This window comes from Elephas maximus, chromosome 15 (assembly GCF_024166365.1).
Source record: "Elephas maximus indicus isolate mEleMax1 chromosome 15, mEleMax1 primary haplotype, whole genome shotgun sequence".
Lineage (NCBI taxonomy): Eukaryota > Metazoa > Chordata > Mammalia > Proboscidea > Elephantidae > Elephas > Elephas maximus.
The window spans coordinates 59,766,518-59,783,839 of record NC_064833.1 but is presented as its reverse complement, the minus strand read 5'-3'; the positions used below and the strand labels follow the sequence as shown (position 1 = coordinate 59,783,839).

Here is a 17,322-nt window from a genome sequence, read left to right as displayed (position 1 = left end):
TAAGGAAACGGTGACACACTGTGATAAATGTAACTAATGTCACTGAACAATTTGTGTGTAAACGGTCAAATGTGAACCTAACTTGCTGTGTAAACTTTCACCAAAAAACTCAGTATTATTAAAAAAAAATTCTCTGGGATGAGCTCTAATTGGTTGCTCTTGGGTCAGGTGTTAAAACAAAAAACAAAAAACACAGACACACAGACACACACACACAAACCCATCTATGGTTTCTCTAGCAAGAGGGAACAAAGTCAAGCTCTTGGCTTTGGCATAAAGCACCTGCCTACCTTTAGGTGCTAACTTCCTTTTATTTGACACTCCATCAACAGTACATCCTCATGCCTGTTTCATGGCTCCATGCCTTTGCTCATGCCTGCTACTGTCCTTACCCACCCCTCAGACCTCTACCTGGTTAACTCTCACTCTTCAAGATTCAGTTCAGCTATTATCTCTTTCTGAGAGCCTTCTCTGACTAAACCCCTTTTCTCCACACTTGGTTCAGTGTTCTTCTAGCTATACCATAGCACGTTATAGAGATTCCTTTCATAGGACTTATTACACTCTGTTATTAGTATTGTCTGTTTACCAGCCACTGCTCGACTAAAAGGTAAGTAACAAGTTCCTGGACATGTAGACTACATCCAAGTTAACCAGCACAGCACAGATTAAGTACTCAATAATTAATTAATTAATTCTTAAAATATATGCAATTGTAATAGTTTCATTAATTAAAAAAATTAATGAAACAATATTAAGAGTATCAGGACAAACTTTTATCCACTACTGTAGATACACACTAGAGTACAATTCTCAAATTTGAGATGGATTTTCGTTTTCAACAGATACTCCTATTTAACAAGATAAGGAAGAGAGACTTATTGTTTGTGGCTTCCTTTTCTTGATTTTGGTTGACAATAGTCTATCTCAAACTCTTGTGTAGTTTCAGTAAGTGTGCCTAGAGTAAAAACTGTCAGTAGTATTCACGTATTACAGTAGAAATCAGAAGCAAACAGCACATTGCCTGTAGTCTCAAATAGCTCAGGACAGCAATGAGTAAGATCAAAAGTCTTAACAGTAGAACCTAGCTATGTCTGATGCTATGACTTCAAGAGTCTTAAGAAGCACAACACAAAGAACAGAATATGAGAAATTTAGAGTTGAATGGGGACTTTTACAGAACATCTAGTCCAATTTTATTTTCCAAATCAGGACACTGACAATAAAATAGTTAAAAGTAATTTGCTTAAAATTATTTCCTGCTATTTTTTTAAGCCCACAAAACTGAGTTTTGCATAAAGTCTCTGAGATTCAATTTAATTAGGTAAGAATTTACATGTATCTGAGTACAAAATGTTTGGCTTTATTGCATATTTTACAAATTTACAGAATTGAATTTCTATCAAACTAACGTTTTGTGAACTACTTACTGCATATATAACTGAATTCCCCTTTCGTTTTATAAAAATTCTAATACTAACTCAATTTCTTTTTAACATTTTTGTATGTATAATAGCATCTTACAGACAATAACAATAAAATTCCTGTGAGAAGAAACGTCAAGTTAAAAAAGTATAAAAATTGTTATCTTTAAGTATTCTTGTTCAAGAAATATAGAATTACTGGATTTTACAACTGCAAGAGACCTAAGTAGTTACCTAATCCAAATCATCCCACTTAATAAATACCATCGATAGTCACTTAGCCTCTTTAAATACTTAAAGAGACATATTTTTATACTGGAGAGCTTGAAATGATATTTAGCTCTTAATTGAAGCTTTCCTCTAACCTCTCACTTTTCGATGGTTCCTAGTTCTACATTTCAGCCTTGCTATTTAAAAGGAGATCTTCAGACCAGCAGTATTGGTATCATCTAGAATCTAGAAACGCCAGATCTTCACCCCAGACCTGCTGAATCAGGACCTGCGGTTTACAAGATCCCCAGGTGATTCATATGCACGCTATAGCACTGATCTAAAGCTGAATAGTTATATATTGATAAATATCCTTCTTCCCATCACAATCTTTCAAATACGTGAAGGCGGCCATCATACCCCTAAGTTCTTTTTCTTTTTAAAGGGCAAGTATTCTCAGTTCTTTCAATTGTCCCTCATATAAATATATGGACACTTTTTTTTTTTTTAAACCATGAATTGCTGCTAATTCAGATCCAATCTAAACTTTTTCTTCTGTTTTTAAACAGATGTAGAATTTATATGGAGTTTTGGCAGTGAAACCCTTACAGATGGATAGTAATATGAAGAAAAATGCATGATTTTAACCCTTGTATTTAAAAGAACTAAAAAGAAGGGAAGATTTGTAAATCAGGATATATGTGGAATACTTTTGAAAACAGAGAACAGTAAAATATTTTCTGTGCTGACTAATGAGGTAACAATTTCTAAGAAGCACATCATAAAACAATAAACAGTAATACTTTAACTATAACACACTGTGCAATATAAGACTTTATTCCTTCTATCCATCTTTACATATCCTTCACTTGGACAAAGTGAGTCTCATGTTGCTCCCAGTACAGGACCTATTTTTATTGTTTCTGCACTCTGATTATGATATTCCCTTTCACACAGAAAATCCTTCTTCACCTTCTCTTTGCCAGTCCAAATCTTACTAATTCTTTAAAGTTAGTAAGTTTAAATGTCACCCTCTAGGGTTTCTCCTAGCCAAAAGTTCTCTTTCTTTCTCTTCTGAAAAGAGATCTTGCTCTTTATCCATTATACTTATTTTGGGCATATCTTCTGCCTATTCAGTTTTTTTCAAAACAGGATCAGCATATAATTTACTTTTGTATAATAGTCACAACACCATGTATAGCAGGAACTAAATAAATGATTGGAAAATCAAAACCTTTAATTAATCCTTTTATCACTGAAGTATTTTATGTTTTCTTACCTTGTACTTTCTGAATATGTTTGAAAATATTTTCTGAAAACACTCAACCAACAGTCCTTAATATCTTTTCAGATCTTATTTTCTCCTACTTCTGCTCTGGTGTGGTTAGAGAAATTATAATACCAAGAGCTGCCAGTTGTGTAATGGCAAGCTTTTAGCTAACCTGAAAGTTAAATAACTGTGTTGTAAGGTACTAAGGATATCAGAAAGGAAATAAAAAGAACTGTATAAAGAATTAATATTAAACAGCTATTTGGCAATATAAAGGTAGTAATCTTTTCCATGCTGCCATTTCACCCATAACAGGATGCTAACAGGCATACTAGCAAGTAATACTCCACTAATGGATGTTTTAAGCAGTGATTCTTAAATGTAGTTTTATGTTTTCGTAAGTCCCTGGGTGGTGCAAATGGTTTGCACTCAGCTGGGAACCAAAAGGTCGGCAGTTCGAACCCACCCAGCAGTGCCTAGTGGCATGCTTCCGTAAAGATTACAGCCAAGCAAGTCCTAGGGAGCAGCTCTACTCTGTAAAACACAGGAGGTTGCCATGAGTTGGAACCTGTGGCACAAGACGACAACATCTGCATAAAGAGATGTGAGGGATTTTTCTTTTCTCCTAGGAGGGATTTCCCCTCTTCCTTTTGGATTGTCAAAAATAAAAGAAACTTCTCATTCTTCTCTGAAATTTTTAGATACAATCAAGCTTTTGTCTGGTGAACTACCTTATGAACCAACTACTATTTGAACTTAGACTGTGGAGGTATTTACAATCTGCTGCACAGTGCAATAGTAATGGCAACATTGACGGGAGAACACTGCAATAATTTTGCCACTGACACTTTGAGAATTAGTCATTTTTTTTAACAGAAGAAGCAGTACTGAGGGGTGGTGAGATATTTCTGGGGTATAAGCTCAAAAATATGAAAAATATTATTCCTGTTTGAATGGACCGACTTTCAACTAATAAATAGCTGTTTGGCAACCTCTGACTTCCTACACATCTTCTAATTATTTTGTTTCTGACTCATATCCATCTTCTTACCCATAATCTTCATCTAGCCTTCAATGCTCTCAAACCCTACATCCTCCTTCCAGTATTGCTTGATCAGTGCAAACAGCACTGATCTTTCTCTTCTCGGAATTCCTGTTATTTTTATAAACTGCATCATACCATACAGCATTTTATAAAGTCCCTTCTTTTGTTTAAATGGAAGATAATTTCTCCAAATAAATTTTGTACCCTTCTTTGCATGATATAAGGCAAATGCTTTTGATGTTGATAAACAATCCTTCCTCTCCACTCCCTCTCATTTTTTGAGCAGTAATTTACTAAAAGAAACCTCTTGCAGTGAAAAATAAAATATGCTACCCATCAATCATTAAAGAGACAACTGGCAGAGAGAACTTTATTTTGAATTCAATTTAAGTGATTTAATTGAATTCCTGAAAAGCCTGATGATAAAATATGACAAAAGTAGGTAGGCAAATAAAGGCAATGTGCACTAGATTCTTTCATGCAAGAATGTATTTTTTAGAACCTTTAACACTACAGGAATGCGAAGTGAAATCTCTGTCCAATTTATCTGACCGTGGAACCTTTCTTTCCCTGAAATATCTATCTAAAAACTGAGCAACACCACCCTGAGGCATATAGTTTTAGAAACATTCAAGATTGTTCCTAGCAGTGCCTACCTTAGAGACTGAGATCTGTTATCAGAAATTAAAGAAGAAAAAAAGATGCATCTGAATATGTCAACCAAGATACACTAAGAAAATCAAGGAGTCACAAGATTTTATTTACTTGATTCATATTACTTAATATTTCATTAGATGAAGTATAGTCATTTACAGAATAAATTCGATTTTAATTCACCACAACATTTTAATACAGGGACATAAAGGTTTACTGAATAAGAGACAAGAGAAAGGGGGTAATACGTGCTGACTTCTGGGTTGTGGGAAACCCTGGTAGCATAGTGGTTAAGTGCTACGGCCGCTAACTAAAAGGTTGGCAGTTCGAATCCGCCAGGTGCTCCCTGGAAACTCTATGGGGCAGTTCTACTCTGTCCTATAGGGTTGCTATGAGTCGGAATCGACTCGACGGCAGTGGGTTTGGTTTTTTGGTTTTCTGGGTCGTGAAAGTCTTTTTTTCACGGAATGGTATAAAATGTATTTTCTCCATGATTTTAGTGTGTGTTGGTTTTTATTCTTGGTTTGTGTGTCTGAAGCAATACTGATCTTTTTTATTGGAGAGATGTAAACAAACAAAAAAAATGCAGAAAGATAGGAAACACCATTTTCCCACTACTTAGAACACATATTCGCTAAGTTTTATCATGTTTGTTTCAAACTTTTTTTTCTAAATAAACATACAACAGTGGATAGCAACAATTCTGTCATTTACTTAACAAGTGCTTACTGAGCACTCACTGTGTATCAGGGACTGGGCTAAGCAGTGGACACTGAGTGTTGAGTAAAACAAGACATACGACCTGCTGTTATGAACCTTACAGTCTAGTGAGGGTAACACAATTAAACGGTCACACGAATAATTAAAAACTGATGTGGTCTGAAAGAAAAATACCAACCAGCTTTTCTCAACGGAGGTTTCGTGAAAGAAAGCCTACTGAAAATGCTTTCAGTGACTAGTACTTTCTCAATTCTCTTTAGACTGGTACGTAGCTAAGTATCAACCTCAAAGCACAGGAGAAAAGTTAATTCAGCACATACAGTGAACGCCTTAAGGCATTGGGAGTTGGCTCTCAGAGCCAGTAGAGAAGGGCTTGTATAGGCACGAAGGAAAGAACCGACCTAGCCTTTGGTGGTGATAGTGGTGGCTGAGGGGTAGGTAAGGAAAGCCAGTTATCTAAGGAAGTAAAGTTTGTGTTGAAATTTGAGGGAATGTACAGGAGTTATGTAGGCCAGGGCTGGGTGGGCTAGCAGTGAGAAAGGTTACCTCTCCAGGCAGAGAGGACAGCATATTTGAAGATCTGAGGGAATAAGAGCAAGGTGATTTTGGAGGTTTAAGGTGATTTTGGAGAATTAAAGGAAGGCCAATATGAGTGATATACAGAGGTGGGAGAATAATAAAACATGAGGTTGGAAAGACAGGCAGGTAGGCAGGGGCCAGAAAGAATATTTAACTCGATTGTATAACAAAAGATCACTGTGACTTCAGTGAGCTGAAAGATTTAACATTGGATGAGGAAGACCAGCCGGGAAGCTTCTGCAGTAATTAAGGCAAGAAATAACTGCTTGGACTAGGGTAGGGATGGCAGGGTTGGAGACAAGCGACAGATTACAGTAGTATTTAAAACATAAAGGAAGAGGTAAGGATAGTTAGGGATGTGTCAAGGATGAATGACTCCCAGATTCTGGGTACACGATGGTGCTGAAAAATGGAGGAGGAAAAACTCCGGGGAGCAAGCTCTTAAGTCTGTCTTAGGTCTGAGGTAACTTTGACATATCCAAAGGAGATGTCAAGGAGGCAGCTGAATAGAGAATTGGTTTGGGTATAGTTCCTTTATTAGAAGAATAATTGGTAGAATGGGAGGGAATTAGCAGGGATCTCAAGAAGCTGCAAGCTTAGCACACATTACAAAGCAAGGTGTACACATACAATGTGTATGTTATGAAATACATAAAAACAAAAACAAAAAAGTATAACAAGTGAGACAGAATGGTTTTTTTAAAATTGTTTTCTATCCTTAGCTGAAAAACTGCTAGACAGTTACAAACACAAGTGTATACAACATGTTATTGCTGCAATGCAAATGCTCTCTACTTCCTTCAAAATAGTTCACATTTATCTAATAATGTAAGCTGCAAAATTGAACACCGAGCTGATATTAAATCATAGAGCAATTTTCTTGTAAATATATTCTGAAGCAAAAAAAGCCCATAAGACCCTTTCTGTTTTTTTTTTTTTTAGTGGTTTTTAGTATTTTCATTTTGCCTTCTATATAAATGAACTCAACTTCATAATTTCCATACTTTTGCACTAGTTTGGAGACATATAAAGAATGATTATCTTCAAAATTATATAGTGTCATATTAACCAACAATCTACTCGTATGTGAGCTCATTTTATTTAAATGATAGTTAAAATGCTAAAGCTAAAACTGTTGGTTGGTTTGAGAATGTTATACACTGAATTTTGACTTTGCTGACTTTTTAAAAGTTTTGATAAAAAGCAAATGCCAAATAAAGTCCTTACTGAAAGCAAGAAAATTCCACGTAGCGCCTTATTAGAAAAAATACACTCCTACCCTACATTTTCGTGCTTGAATAACTACATTTCTAGATTTATTATTTAGTTTAAATTGGTTGTTTTCATAATCTCTTATTTTAATTTGTTACATACCAGTTAGCAATGTCCTTGTGAGCTACTAAATTCTGAAGAAATGCTTGTAATCCTAATTGTCTCTCTTCTAAGAAGTCGGCATTGTAATTATCTTTAAACCAGCGTTTTGGTGGAAGTGCTAATCGAAAGCCTGGAAACGTCTCTTTTAACTGAAAGAGAAAAGAAAATATAATGTTCAACTCAATTGTATCAATTCTACAAAATTTATCCTGCTGACTATGAAAAATTATTCATGAATAAGCTTCAGCTCAGCTTTTCAAGCCCTGATTGCTTTGTTTCTTGATTTCTACAAGTCATGTATAGATAGAAGTTCCAGTTGCTCCTCATCCTTGCCAACACTTGGCATTGTTGGTTTTCTTAATGTTAACCATTCTAGTGGGTGCGTAGTAGTATTTCATTGTGGTTTTAATTTGCATTGCTCTGTTGACAAATGATCTTTGAACATCTTTTCATATGCTTATTTGCATTTGTATATCTTATTTGATAAATTACCTATTCAAGTCTTATATTCCTCCCCCATTTTAAAAATTGGGTTTTCTTATTACTGAGTTTCTAAGAGCTCTTTATATATTTTGGATACATGTCCTTTGTCAGATACATGTATCACAAATATTTTCTCCTGGAATGTGGCCTAACTTTCCATTTTCTTAACAGAGCGATAAAACAAAATTTAACTTAAAATTTTCATTTTAATGTTATCTAACTTTTCAATTTTTTCCTTTGGTTTGTGCTTTTTAGATCCTATCTAAGAAATCTTTTTTAACCAAGGCTGGGAGCTGAAATCATCTGAAGGTTCACTCACTGGTATGTCTGGTGATATATTTCTGCAACTTGTATATCACCTAGTCCATCCTACAATCCTCCAGATGCCTCGCCTCTGATATGCCCTATGTATTCCAAAATTGCTCATGACTTTACCCCACTTAGAAGAGGCTCTTATAAATTTCCAGAGAAGCTGAAGCCAGGAGAATTCAAAAAAAAAAAAAAAAAAGATCAGCTTTCTGCAGGAAAACTTGTCTTGTTCTAACCATTGTATTTTAATTCCGTTGAGTAACTTTCACATTGTCAATTGGCTATTTTTTTTCCTCCACAATTATAAATGGGTCTTCTTGTTACAATATTTAAAGTTTCCTGATTTTATGCTGCAAATTTTCTGATGTGCACCTCAGCTCCTTCCCTATTCAATAGGAAGCAGGTTTCTACCTCTCACAACAGAAGTTGAAATGGACAAATTTCTCTCCTTGCCCCTGCAACTTAGACTCTCTAACACATTCTTCCACCCAGAGCTTTGAATCTGAGGGCTATTTCAGAAATTATTCACACTAATGGCAATGATAATGAAACATACGGTAGGAGTATCTAAAGCCCAGAGACAGCATCTTAACTAGATTCATATATGGTATGATCTTGGTGTGTTCTCTCATGTCTAGCCTCAGTTTCCACTCATGTTCTGAACTTAATTCTTAAGTTTCTTACCGATTCTTTCAGCTAACTGATACTCTTCTAATAAATTTTTTCCCCCTTTTTTGCAGAAGAAGAGGGGGGGAAAAAAGAAAGTAACGGAAAATATGCTACATAATGGAGATCCTAAATATACACCCTTTTTAGGGCAGACAGATGAAAAACACTAGTGTCTTAATATAAGAGTACTTGTGGCACAGAATAAAATATCCAGGGATAGCAATTGTACATGTATTTAATATGTCTTCTATGTCAAACAGATGAAATAAAAATTATAGGCTCTGGACAACTATGTTAGATGACTAAAAAAATAAGCTTTAGTGATTCCGGTCTGTCCTATACGGTTGCTATGAGTTGGAGTCACCTGATGGCAACAGGTCTGGCTTTTTATGGTTTAGGGATGAAGAACCACCTGATATTGAAGATCATGTAAAGAGTCTGAATAAAATTATTTCATACAATTTGAGTGAAAAAAAGTCATACTTCTAAATAAATGCTATTTATAGATATGATTTCAATTATGTATAACTAATTAAATACCTTAAGTACACATTTGACTACTTTAGCTACATCATTAAGAGTTCATATATTCAAGATGGCCAAAAATTTTTTCTTGTATCTTCTCACTGAGAAGTGGGGGAAATTGCCTTATATATGGACATGGTTCACTAACATTATATATCAGCTAGTAAGACTTCAAAAATTCCAGCTACCATCTCCTACATCTCTTAGAAGCTTGGTGTACTACAAAAAGCATGGCCGCTGGAGTCAGACAGGCTTGAATTTGAATCACTCTGTCACTTATTAGCAGTCTGGCTTTGGGCTAGTTAATTTCTCCAGACCCATTCCCTTTGGTGTAAAAAAGGAAAAACTGCAATCTACCTTACTAAGTCATGAGAGGGGCCTAGAACCTGGGGAAAATTAGCAGTTCAATAAATACTTCTTTCCTAATGAATATAGTATCCCCAACCCATTCAACAGCACTCCTGGTTTCTCCAAACTTCATTATTCTTTTATCTTTTGACTACCTATACCCATGAAACATGTATATCTCATCTAACATTTATGTGTACACAGTCATATTATTTGTTATATGCGTGTACCTTCACCCTCTTTCTCTCTCTTTTTGGCTAAACCTCTTTATTTCCCCAGATGTAAACTCCTTAAAGTTAAGATCATATATCTATAGTTTCTATATAATCCCAAATTCCTAGCACAACGCTCAACTCAAGCTACTCATTTCGTAAATACCTGATGAGTGCTTTTATAAGATGAGCAATCCTAACATTTCACTTTATATTAACAATTATACAAATATTAACTATAATTTAACCTATGTACCTACTGATGTTTAACATACATTTTTGATTCTCGCCAGTCAAAGCCAGTGATGGTTGAAGTTCTTTCTGGTATCTAAAAGACTGACTTAGACCCTTATTAATTTTAAGTGACCAACTTGAAGTGGTCAAGGAGATAGTTATTAGATTTATATTAAACTTCGACTAGAGTCTTTCTTCAAAAACCATATTAAGTGTGTAAGTTTCGGTTTGTCTAATAAAAGAGATACTTTAGCAATAAGGATAAATTGAGAGATAAAAGGAAGCAAACAATTACAGTTAAGGCCTAAAAAGAAAAAATTTAAGTCATAAAAGATTAAATAGCTTTAAATAGACACTTTAAAATTAAATCTGCTTGAATAAAATTGTGACAATTTTTGAAACAAAGCTAAGAATTCCACTTAAGTATCTAATAACTTCAGGAATTGCTTTCATCTTCCTGTTTAATCATAAAAAAAAAAAAAATCAATAGGTGTACAGAATTACAGGTTTTTAATTCATCAGTGTAATATATGAAGCTGAGGAACAGTAACAAAATCATATATGATGTTACATTATAAAAAACACTTAAAAGTATCTTGGCATACTTAAAAAGGCATCTCAACAACACCCTACTAAAAGCTGAAATAGTTTGGCATTTTATATCATACTTTTTACTTTGACGCTAAGGTTTTCAGAGTGGAAGAAATGTTTTGGCAATCAGACGGCTGCTAAGTCACAAAAACGGGGTTTCATACCATTAAACATGAAAAGAGCATACTAACTTTAGAAGTTTTAAGTAATTCAAAGGAGGAGGAAAGAGAAGGTGACAAATGGGAAAGAACAGAACCAGTAAAGTTTTTTCTACTAAACATCTGTCAAAATTGGGGACTAAGTTCTGGATGTTCTAAGGCATCTTACTTGGTCTCTCAGAAGCACTACGAACCACCCTCTTCTTTTGGAAAAATGGTTTTTCTCTTGGTTTCTAAAATATCCATAACCTGCCAACTACAGCCCCTCACCCCCACAATTTTCTTCTAGCTCTCGGGACAGCAATTTACTTGATCAACTCCCTATCGAAAATTTAGGTTGGTTCAAATTTTTAACTATTAAAAACAAAGTAAAACACAAATATGACAACAATAAATAAAACAGCATGGTGAGTACCCTTAGAGGTAAATCTTGCCCATAGCCATGATTTTTTATACAGGATAAACCCCAGAAATGTGTTCATTATGACAAAATCATATGAAACTTTAGGATGTCCTCTAGGAAGTTTCATTCTTCCAACACTGAATAATACCATTTAAATGCTGGTCAACTTGAAAGGTGAAAAAGTTCCTTAGTTTTCTTTTCTTGGAGTTCTTGTGATATTAAATGCTTTAAAACTTTACTGGTCATTTATATTTCTTCTGTGAATACCATGTTCATGTCATTTGTTGTATTTTCTACTTTTGTGTTCACTTTTTATTATTTATTTTTAAGCATTCTTTACATATAAAGGTTTATTATTAACCTCTTTCTTTGCTTCATATGTGCACTAGGCAGAATTCTAGATGGTTCCATGACCTTTGCCACCAGTGTTACTTCTATGAGTTTGTCATGTTACTCATCGTCAAGTCAATTCCGATTCATAGCAACCCCATAGGACAGTGTAGAACTGCCCAATAGGGTTTGCAAGGGCTGTAATCTTTACAGATGGAGACTGCCACATCTTTCTCTCGCAGAGTGGCTGTGGGATTGAACTGCCAACCTTTCGGTTAGCAGTCGAGTGCTTACCATTGTGCCACAAATCAAAAAAGATTTCTCAGATGGAATTAAGGTTACTAATCAGTTCACCTTAAGATGGAGAGGTTATCTTGGTGGGCCTAATCTTATCACGTTAGCCCTTTAATACCAGAGAGTTTTCTCTGGCTGGTGGCAGAAGGAAAAGTCAGGAGAGATTCAAAGCACAAGAAGGATTTCATATGCTGTTGCTGGCTTTGAAGATGGATGAGCCACATGCAAAGACTAGAGAGTAGCCTCTAGGAGTTAAAAGCAACTTCTGGCTGACAACCAGTAAGGGAACAGGAACCTCAATCCTTTAACTTCAAGGAACTAAATTCTGCCAAGAACCTGAATGAGCTTGGAAAATGATTCTTCCCCAGAGGCTTCAGGTAAGTACCAAGTTTGGTCAACAGCTTGATTCTGACCTTGTGAGACCCTAAGTAGTGAGTCAGGTGAGCCCATGGAAACCATGAGAAAATAAACTGATGTTGTTTTAAGTTGCTATGTTTGTGGTCCTTTGTTATGCAGCAATAGGAAAGTTAATACAATATATCAAAAATATTTTTTGTTCATTTTCTTACAATCATATGGATTTGGGGGTCTTACCATACATGTTGTCCCTCCAAATCCACAAAATTGTATAATCACTTATACTTTCTTTTAGCAATTTTAAGGTCTTACATTTCTACATTAAAAAATTTGTTTTTTTTCATAAAAAATAAAGCTATGCTTTTTTTTTTTTATAGATGGGAGTTCAGGTTACTAATGTGAAATAAAAACACTCTGATTCAAATAATTAATGGCAAGAAAAAACACAACTATAACAGAAGTGTAAGGAACAGATAATAATTCATAACTGAAAAGTTAGTTTTGAATTCATTAAAGAACTTACTTTGTCATTAAGTCTAGAGAAGTCAGTGTATCTTCTAAAAACTACCCAGCTTTCTTCTGGGGATTTCTTTACTAGTACTTTATATACCTATGCAGAGAAAAAAAAAAATTACAGAAAAGTAAAGATATTTAATAACTCGAACCAAATATTTTTAAATCTTTTATTTGACAACTCCGATTATAACAATTTAATAGCATTTCTTAAGCTTATATATGTAAGTGTTAAAGCTGAAAGACTTAAGCTGTCACTATTAGGAATGTATTAACTAATCAAGCTCTACCATTCTATATTAATATCTGTGAATGTTTAGTCTTAAGGACATGATCATACAGGAAAACTATGAAAACTATGAAGCAAAAGATATAAAAACCATTTAGATCATAAAAATGTATAAGTAATCAAAATGCTCTCATCAAAAGCAAGATTTTTTTTAAAGATACACAAATATGACAAATTTGAGACAACATGCTTTTTCTGTGCACATTAATAACAGTGATTAGCTTCCAAAATATGTTTCATATTAACATGTTCTGAAATTGACAAAAGAACTCACTCATGCTTTAACAAGCTGTGAAAAATAACCACTCTTGCCCTACATAATTTAATTTTTTAAAACCCAATAACTATGAAGCACAGTTTTCAAAGAAGTTCAATGTTGTTTTAATCTTCAAGGCTGAAATTCAAACTAAAAAAGTTCTCATAGTAGATAAAATTTTATATTCTTATTTTTTTTTTTATCCAGGCTATTGAATAGAAAAATGTGGCTGAAGCAAGCCAGTATATCTTCAAGAGCATATAACATGTAAAAACTTTAGCAGTATATTTTAAGGAAGTGCTATTTAATGATAGAATATCAGAGAAACGTTTCATAGCAGGCTTTGGCACAGCATTTTGGTATACATGGCACATATAAGGGACTCAGTAAATATCCGTTGAATGAGTGAAACTCTTACAAAGAGCAACTTCTCTTCTTGAAGTTGGCTATGCAATCATTTTTAGTTGTAGCTCTAGAGCTATGCTCTATCTAGCAACATGTGGCTCCTGAGCACTGGAAATGTGGCTAGTCCAAGTTGAGATGTGCAATGAGCATAAAATACACATTGGATTTCAAAGCCTTAGTAAGAAAAAATGTATTATGTCATTAGACCTGTTCTATATTGATTACATGTTGAAATCATATTTTGGATATATTATGTGACATGAAATATAAAAAGATTTTTTTTTTTTTAATCGTGGCTACTAGAAAAGTTAAAATAACCAATGTGCCTCACATTCGTGGCTCACATTATATTTCTGTTGGACAGTACTGCTCTAGAGATAACTCATTATTTATCTCTAGATTTTTCTCCCTTATAGACTTGACTTTTCTGCCTTATAGGCTTCTCTTTTAGCTTTTAAGGGGGAGAATCAGCAAGGGATAATAATAAATCCTCTAGCTTTGAGGTAAAAAGTAAGTAATTTATCTTTGTAACACATAAAGGTAGGGAATAAGATTATTCAGATACCCTTTAAAGTCTGCAGAAAGTCCTGATCTAAGACAGTCACAATGGGAATACAAAGGAAATTTTTTAGAAATTGCTAAAAGAAAGGGTGATAAATCGACTTCAAAACTTGTGAGTATGAATTACACCATAAAAGTCAATTCCATATGATAATTAGGTTTATCTGCAAATAACTCATATGTATTTTATTTTCCTGTTTTGGCTATTCGCCACACTGGCTCCTAAATACTCCTCCTTCTCTTGGAAAGACAAAGTGCAGACCTTTGTGGTTTATCTTTTCTAGAAAGCTCTCTTCCTACCTTTCTACTTGTTTAAGTAGTGTTTTTTCAATGAAGGAGCCCTGGTGGTGCAGTGGTTAAGAACTTGGCTACTAACCAAAAGGTCGGCAGTTCGAATCCACCAACTTCTCCTTGGAAACCCTCTGGAACAGTTCTACTCTGTCCTGTGGGGTCACTATGAGTTGGAATTGAGTCGATGGCAATGGGTTTGGTTTTTGATTCTTTCAAACTTTATGGATAGTGGTGATCATTCTCTTCTCTATGTTCAAATAACACACTATCTTTTTATGCAGTCTTTTTTTTTTAAGGATTTTTAAGCAACATACAATGAATTATAAAATACATAAGAAAAGTACACAAATCATAAGTACACAACTTGATGAATTTTCACAATGAATACACCCATGCAACTAGCACCCGGAGCAAGAAACAAAACATTACCAAGTGCAGAAGCCTATCTCATGCCTCTTTCCCAACTCTACTCACCACCTACTCCTAGTCACTTGCTGTTTAAAAATCCTTTTGAAAGACTTGACACTGTATATATTATCAGATCTCGATAGCCCTAGTATTTTCTTCAGTTAAGAGCTCAATTCAAAGGAACATATCTAGGAAAAATTATTTTACAAACTTACAACTCCTAAGCTTGTGTTTCCAGCTGAGACGCCTCCCAGACTTTTATACACATACACACATGTGCATGCACATACACACACTACAAATACAAGTGTCCATACTCACACGCACATATACATACACATATCTAGTATCTCCATTTCGATGTCTAATATACATCTCTAAGCACGCATGTCCAAAAATGAAGCCTGATCTTTTCCTTAGAATCTGCCATCTGATTAAACAGCAACCTTATTCTCCGGTCAGAAACTTTGGGGTCGATTTGATTTCTCTTTTGATCACACTCCACCTCCAAATCATCAGAAAATATTGTTGGCTCTACCTTCAAAATACATGCAGAATCTGATCATTTCTCAGGATCTCCTCCACAACCGCAGTCCTAACCACCATCATGTCCCTCCTGGATTACTGCAAAACCTAACTGCCTCCTGTTTCCACTCTTTCCCCATACAATCTCAATTTAGCAGCTCGAATGAGCCTTTTAAGGCATTAAGTTAGATCAAGTGACTCCCCTTTTCAAAATCTTTTAAGAATCCCATTTTATGCAGAGTAAAATTCAAGGTTCTCACAGTAGCCTACAAGGCCCTACATGATCTGTGTGCCACTCTCTCTTACCTTTACCTGTTATCTTCTGTATCTCTCTCCCTTGCTTACCCTGCTTTCAGGCACAAAGGCCTCTGCAGTTGTCCCATCTGAAATACTTTTTCCTGAAATATTCTCATGGCTCATCCCTCTTAAGAGTTAAAATCTTTTCTGCGATGCCTTGACTAATAACACCATAAAAGTCACAATTCCAGCTTGGGGGAAACTTCCTATCCTCCTCGTTTTATTTTTCTCTATAGCACTTATCGTACCATGTGACACATCAGAGGGATTTACTTAGTTATCTATTTCTCATTTCTTTCTTTTCTTTTTGGATTGCTGTACCATTACCCAAAACAATGCCTGGTATATAACAGGTACTCAGAAAATGTCTGTTGAGTTAATGAATAAATGAATGAGTATGACTAACTTCATTTTTCATTGTACTTCCTTTTAGTGTCACTATGAGTTGGAACCGACAGCAATGGGTTTGGCTTTTTTTTTTTTTTGGTATACAACTCTATTAAATGCCTATAAGCTTTCATTTTCATATATATTGCCTCAATTAATGATCACTTCTTCCTAAGGAAGGTAGAACAATGTAAAGAAATGAGCCTCCAGTTTATTTCCAAATGACTCTTAAAGAAAAAAAAAATCAGTTCCACACAGATTTCCCACCTCATCAGTGTTCTTATGATTAACTTAACTCTAAAGATCAAGTCTCTTTGTAAATTATCTCAGTATTTTTTTCTTGGACCTCCTCCCATCCTGTCATAAATTTACAGTATGAAATGTTGAAGTGAACATCAAGGTTGCTAGATAACCAGATTGACATACATCAATTAGCAATCAATACATAGAAAGCAAAAAAAAAAAAACCACTTACAAGAACATCCATATCTAGAAATAAATACCATCGAAAAATTTAAGACCTCTGCACTGAAAACTATAAAACATTATTAAAAGAAATTAAAGAAGATCCATAATAAATAGATTAGGTTCACTGACTGGAAGATTCTATTATAAAAGTGTCGGTTCTCTCTGTATTAATTTATAGATTCAATATAATCTCAATGCAAAGGGCCAATAATAGCCAAGGCAATCCTAAGGAAGAACAACCAAAGCTAGAGTACTTACACTACCAGATAGCAAGGCCTATCATAAAGACACTGTAAGACAGTGTGGAACTGGCAGACAGATGGGAAACTGGAACAGAACAGAGCGCAGAAACAGGCACGTACATTTATGGTCACCTGATCTATGAAAAAGGCAACAGTGCAAATACAGTGGAGCAAGTAGTTTTTTCAAGAAAAGCCTGATCAACCTATGTTATGTGGATTAAAAAAAATGTATCTTGACCCTCACCTCACACCATGGACAAAAATCAATTCCAGATTGTTTACACATCTAAATGTGAACTGTCAAACAATAAAGCTTTTAGAAGAAAACAGAGGACATCTTTGTGACTTTGGAGTAGGTAGACATTTCAAAAAGTGCTAACTATAAAGGAAAAACTAGTAAACCAGACTATATTAAAGTTAAGAACTTTTCTCTATCAAGTGTACGATTAAGTAAGAAAGCAAAACACACAGTAAGAGAAGCTATTCACACA

The 17,322-nt window shown here is 34.7% G+C and overlaps 1 protein-coding gene across 9 annotated transcripts in view; it reads right to left on the bottom strand.

Annotated features, from left to right (window-relative positions):
* SNX16 (sorting nexin 16) overlaps window positions 1-17,322 on the bottom strand; it is a 36,366-nt gene that overhangs the window by 14,419 nt on the left and 4,625 nt on the right. For all 9 annotated transcript variants that reach the window (XM_049853576.1, XM_049853575.1, XM_049853568.1 and 6 more), the window contains 2 exons: window positions 12,713-12,799; window positions 7,277-7,425 (listed from right to left, as the gene is read on the bottom strand). In XM_049853576.1, the coding sequence (XP_049709533.1) occupies window positions 7,277-7,425; window positions 12,713-12,799 (236 nt within the window). The remainder of the gene's footprint in view (window positions 1-7,276; window positions 7,426-12,712; window positions 12,800-17,322) is intronic.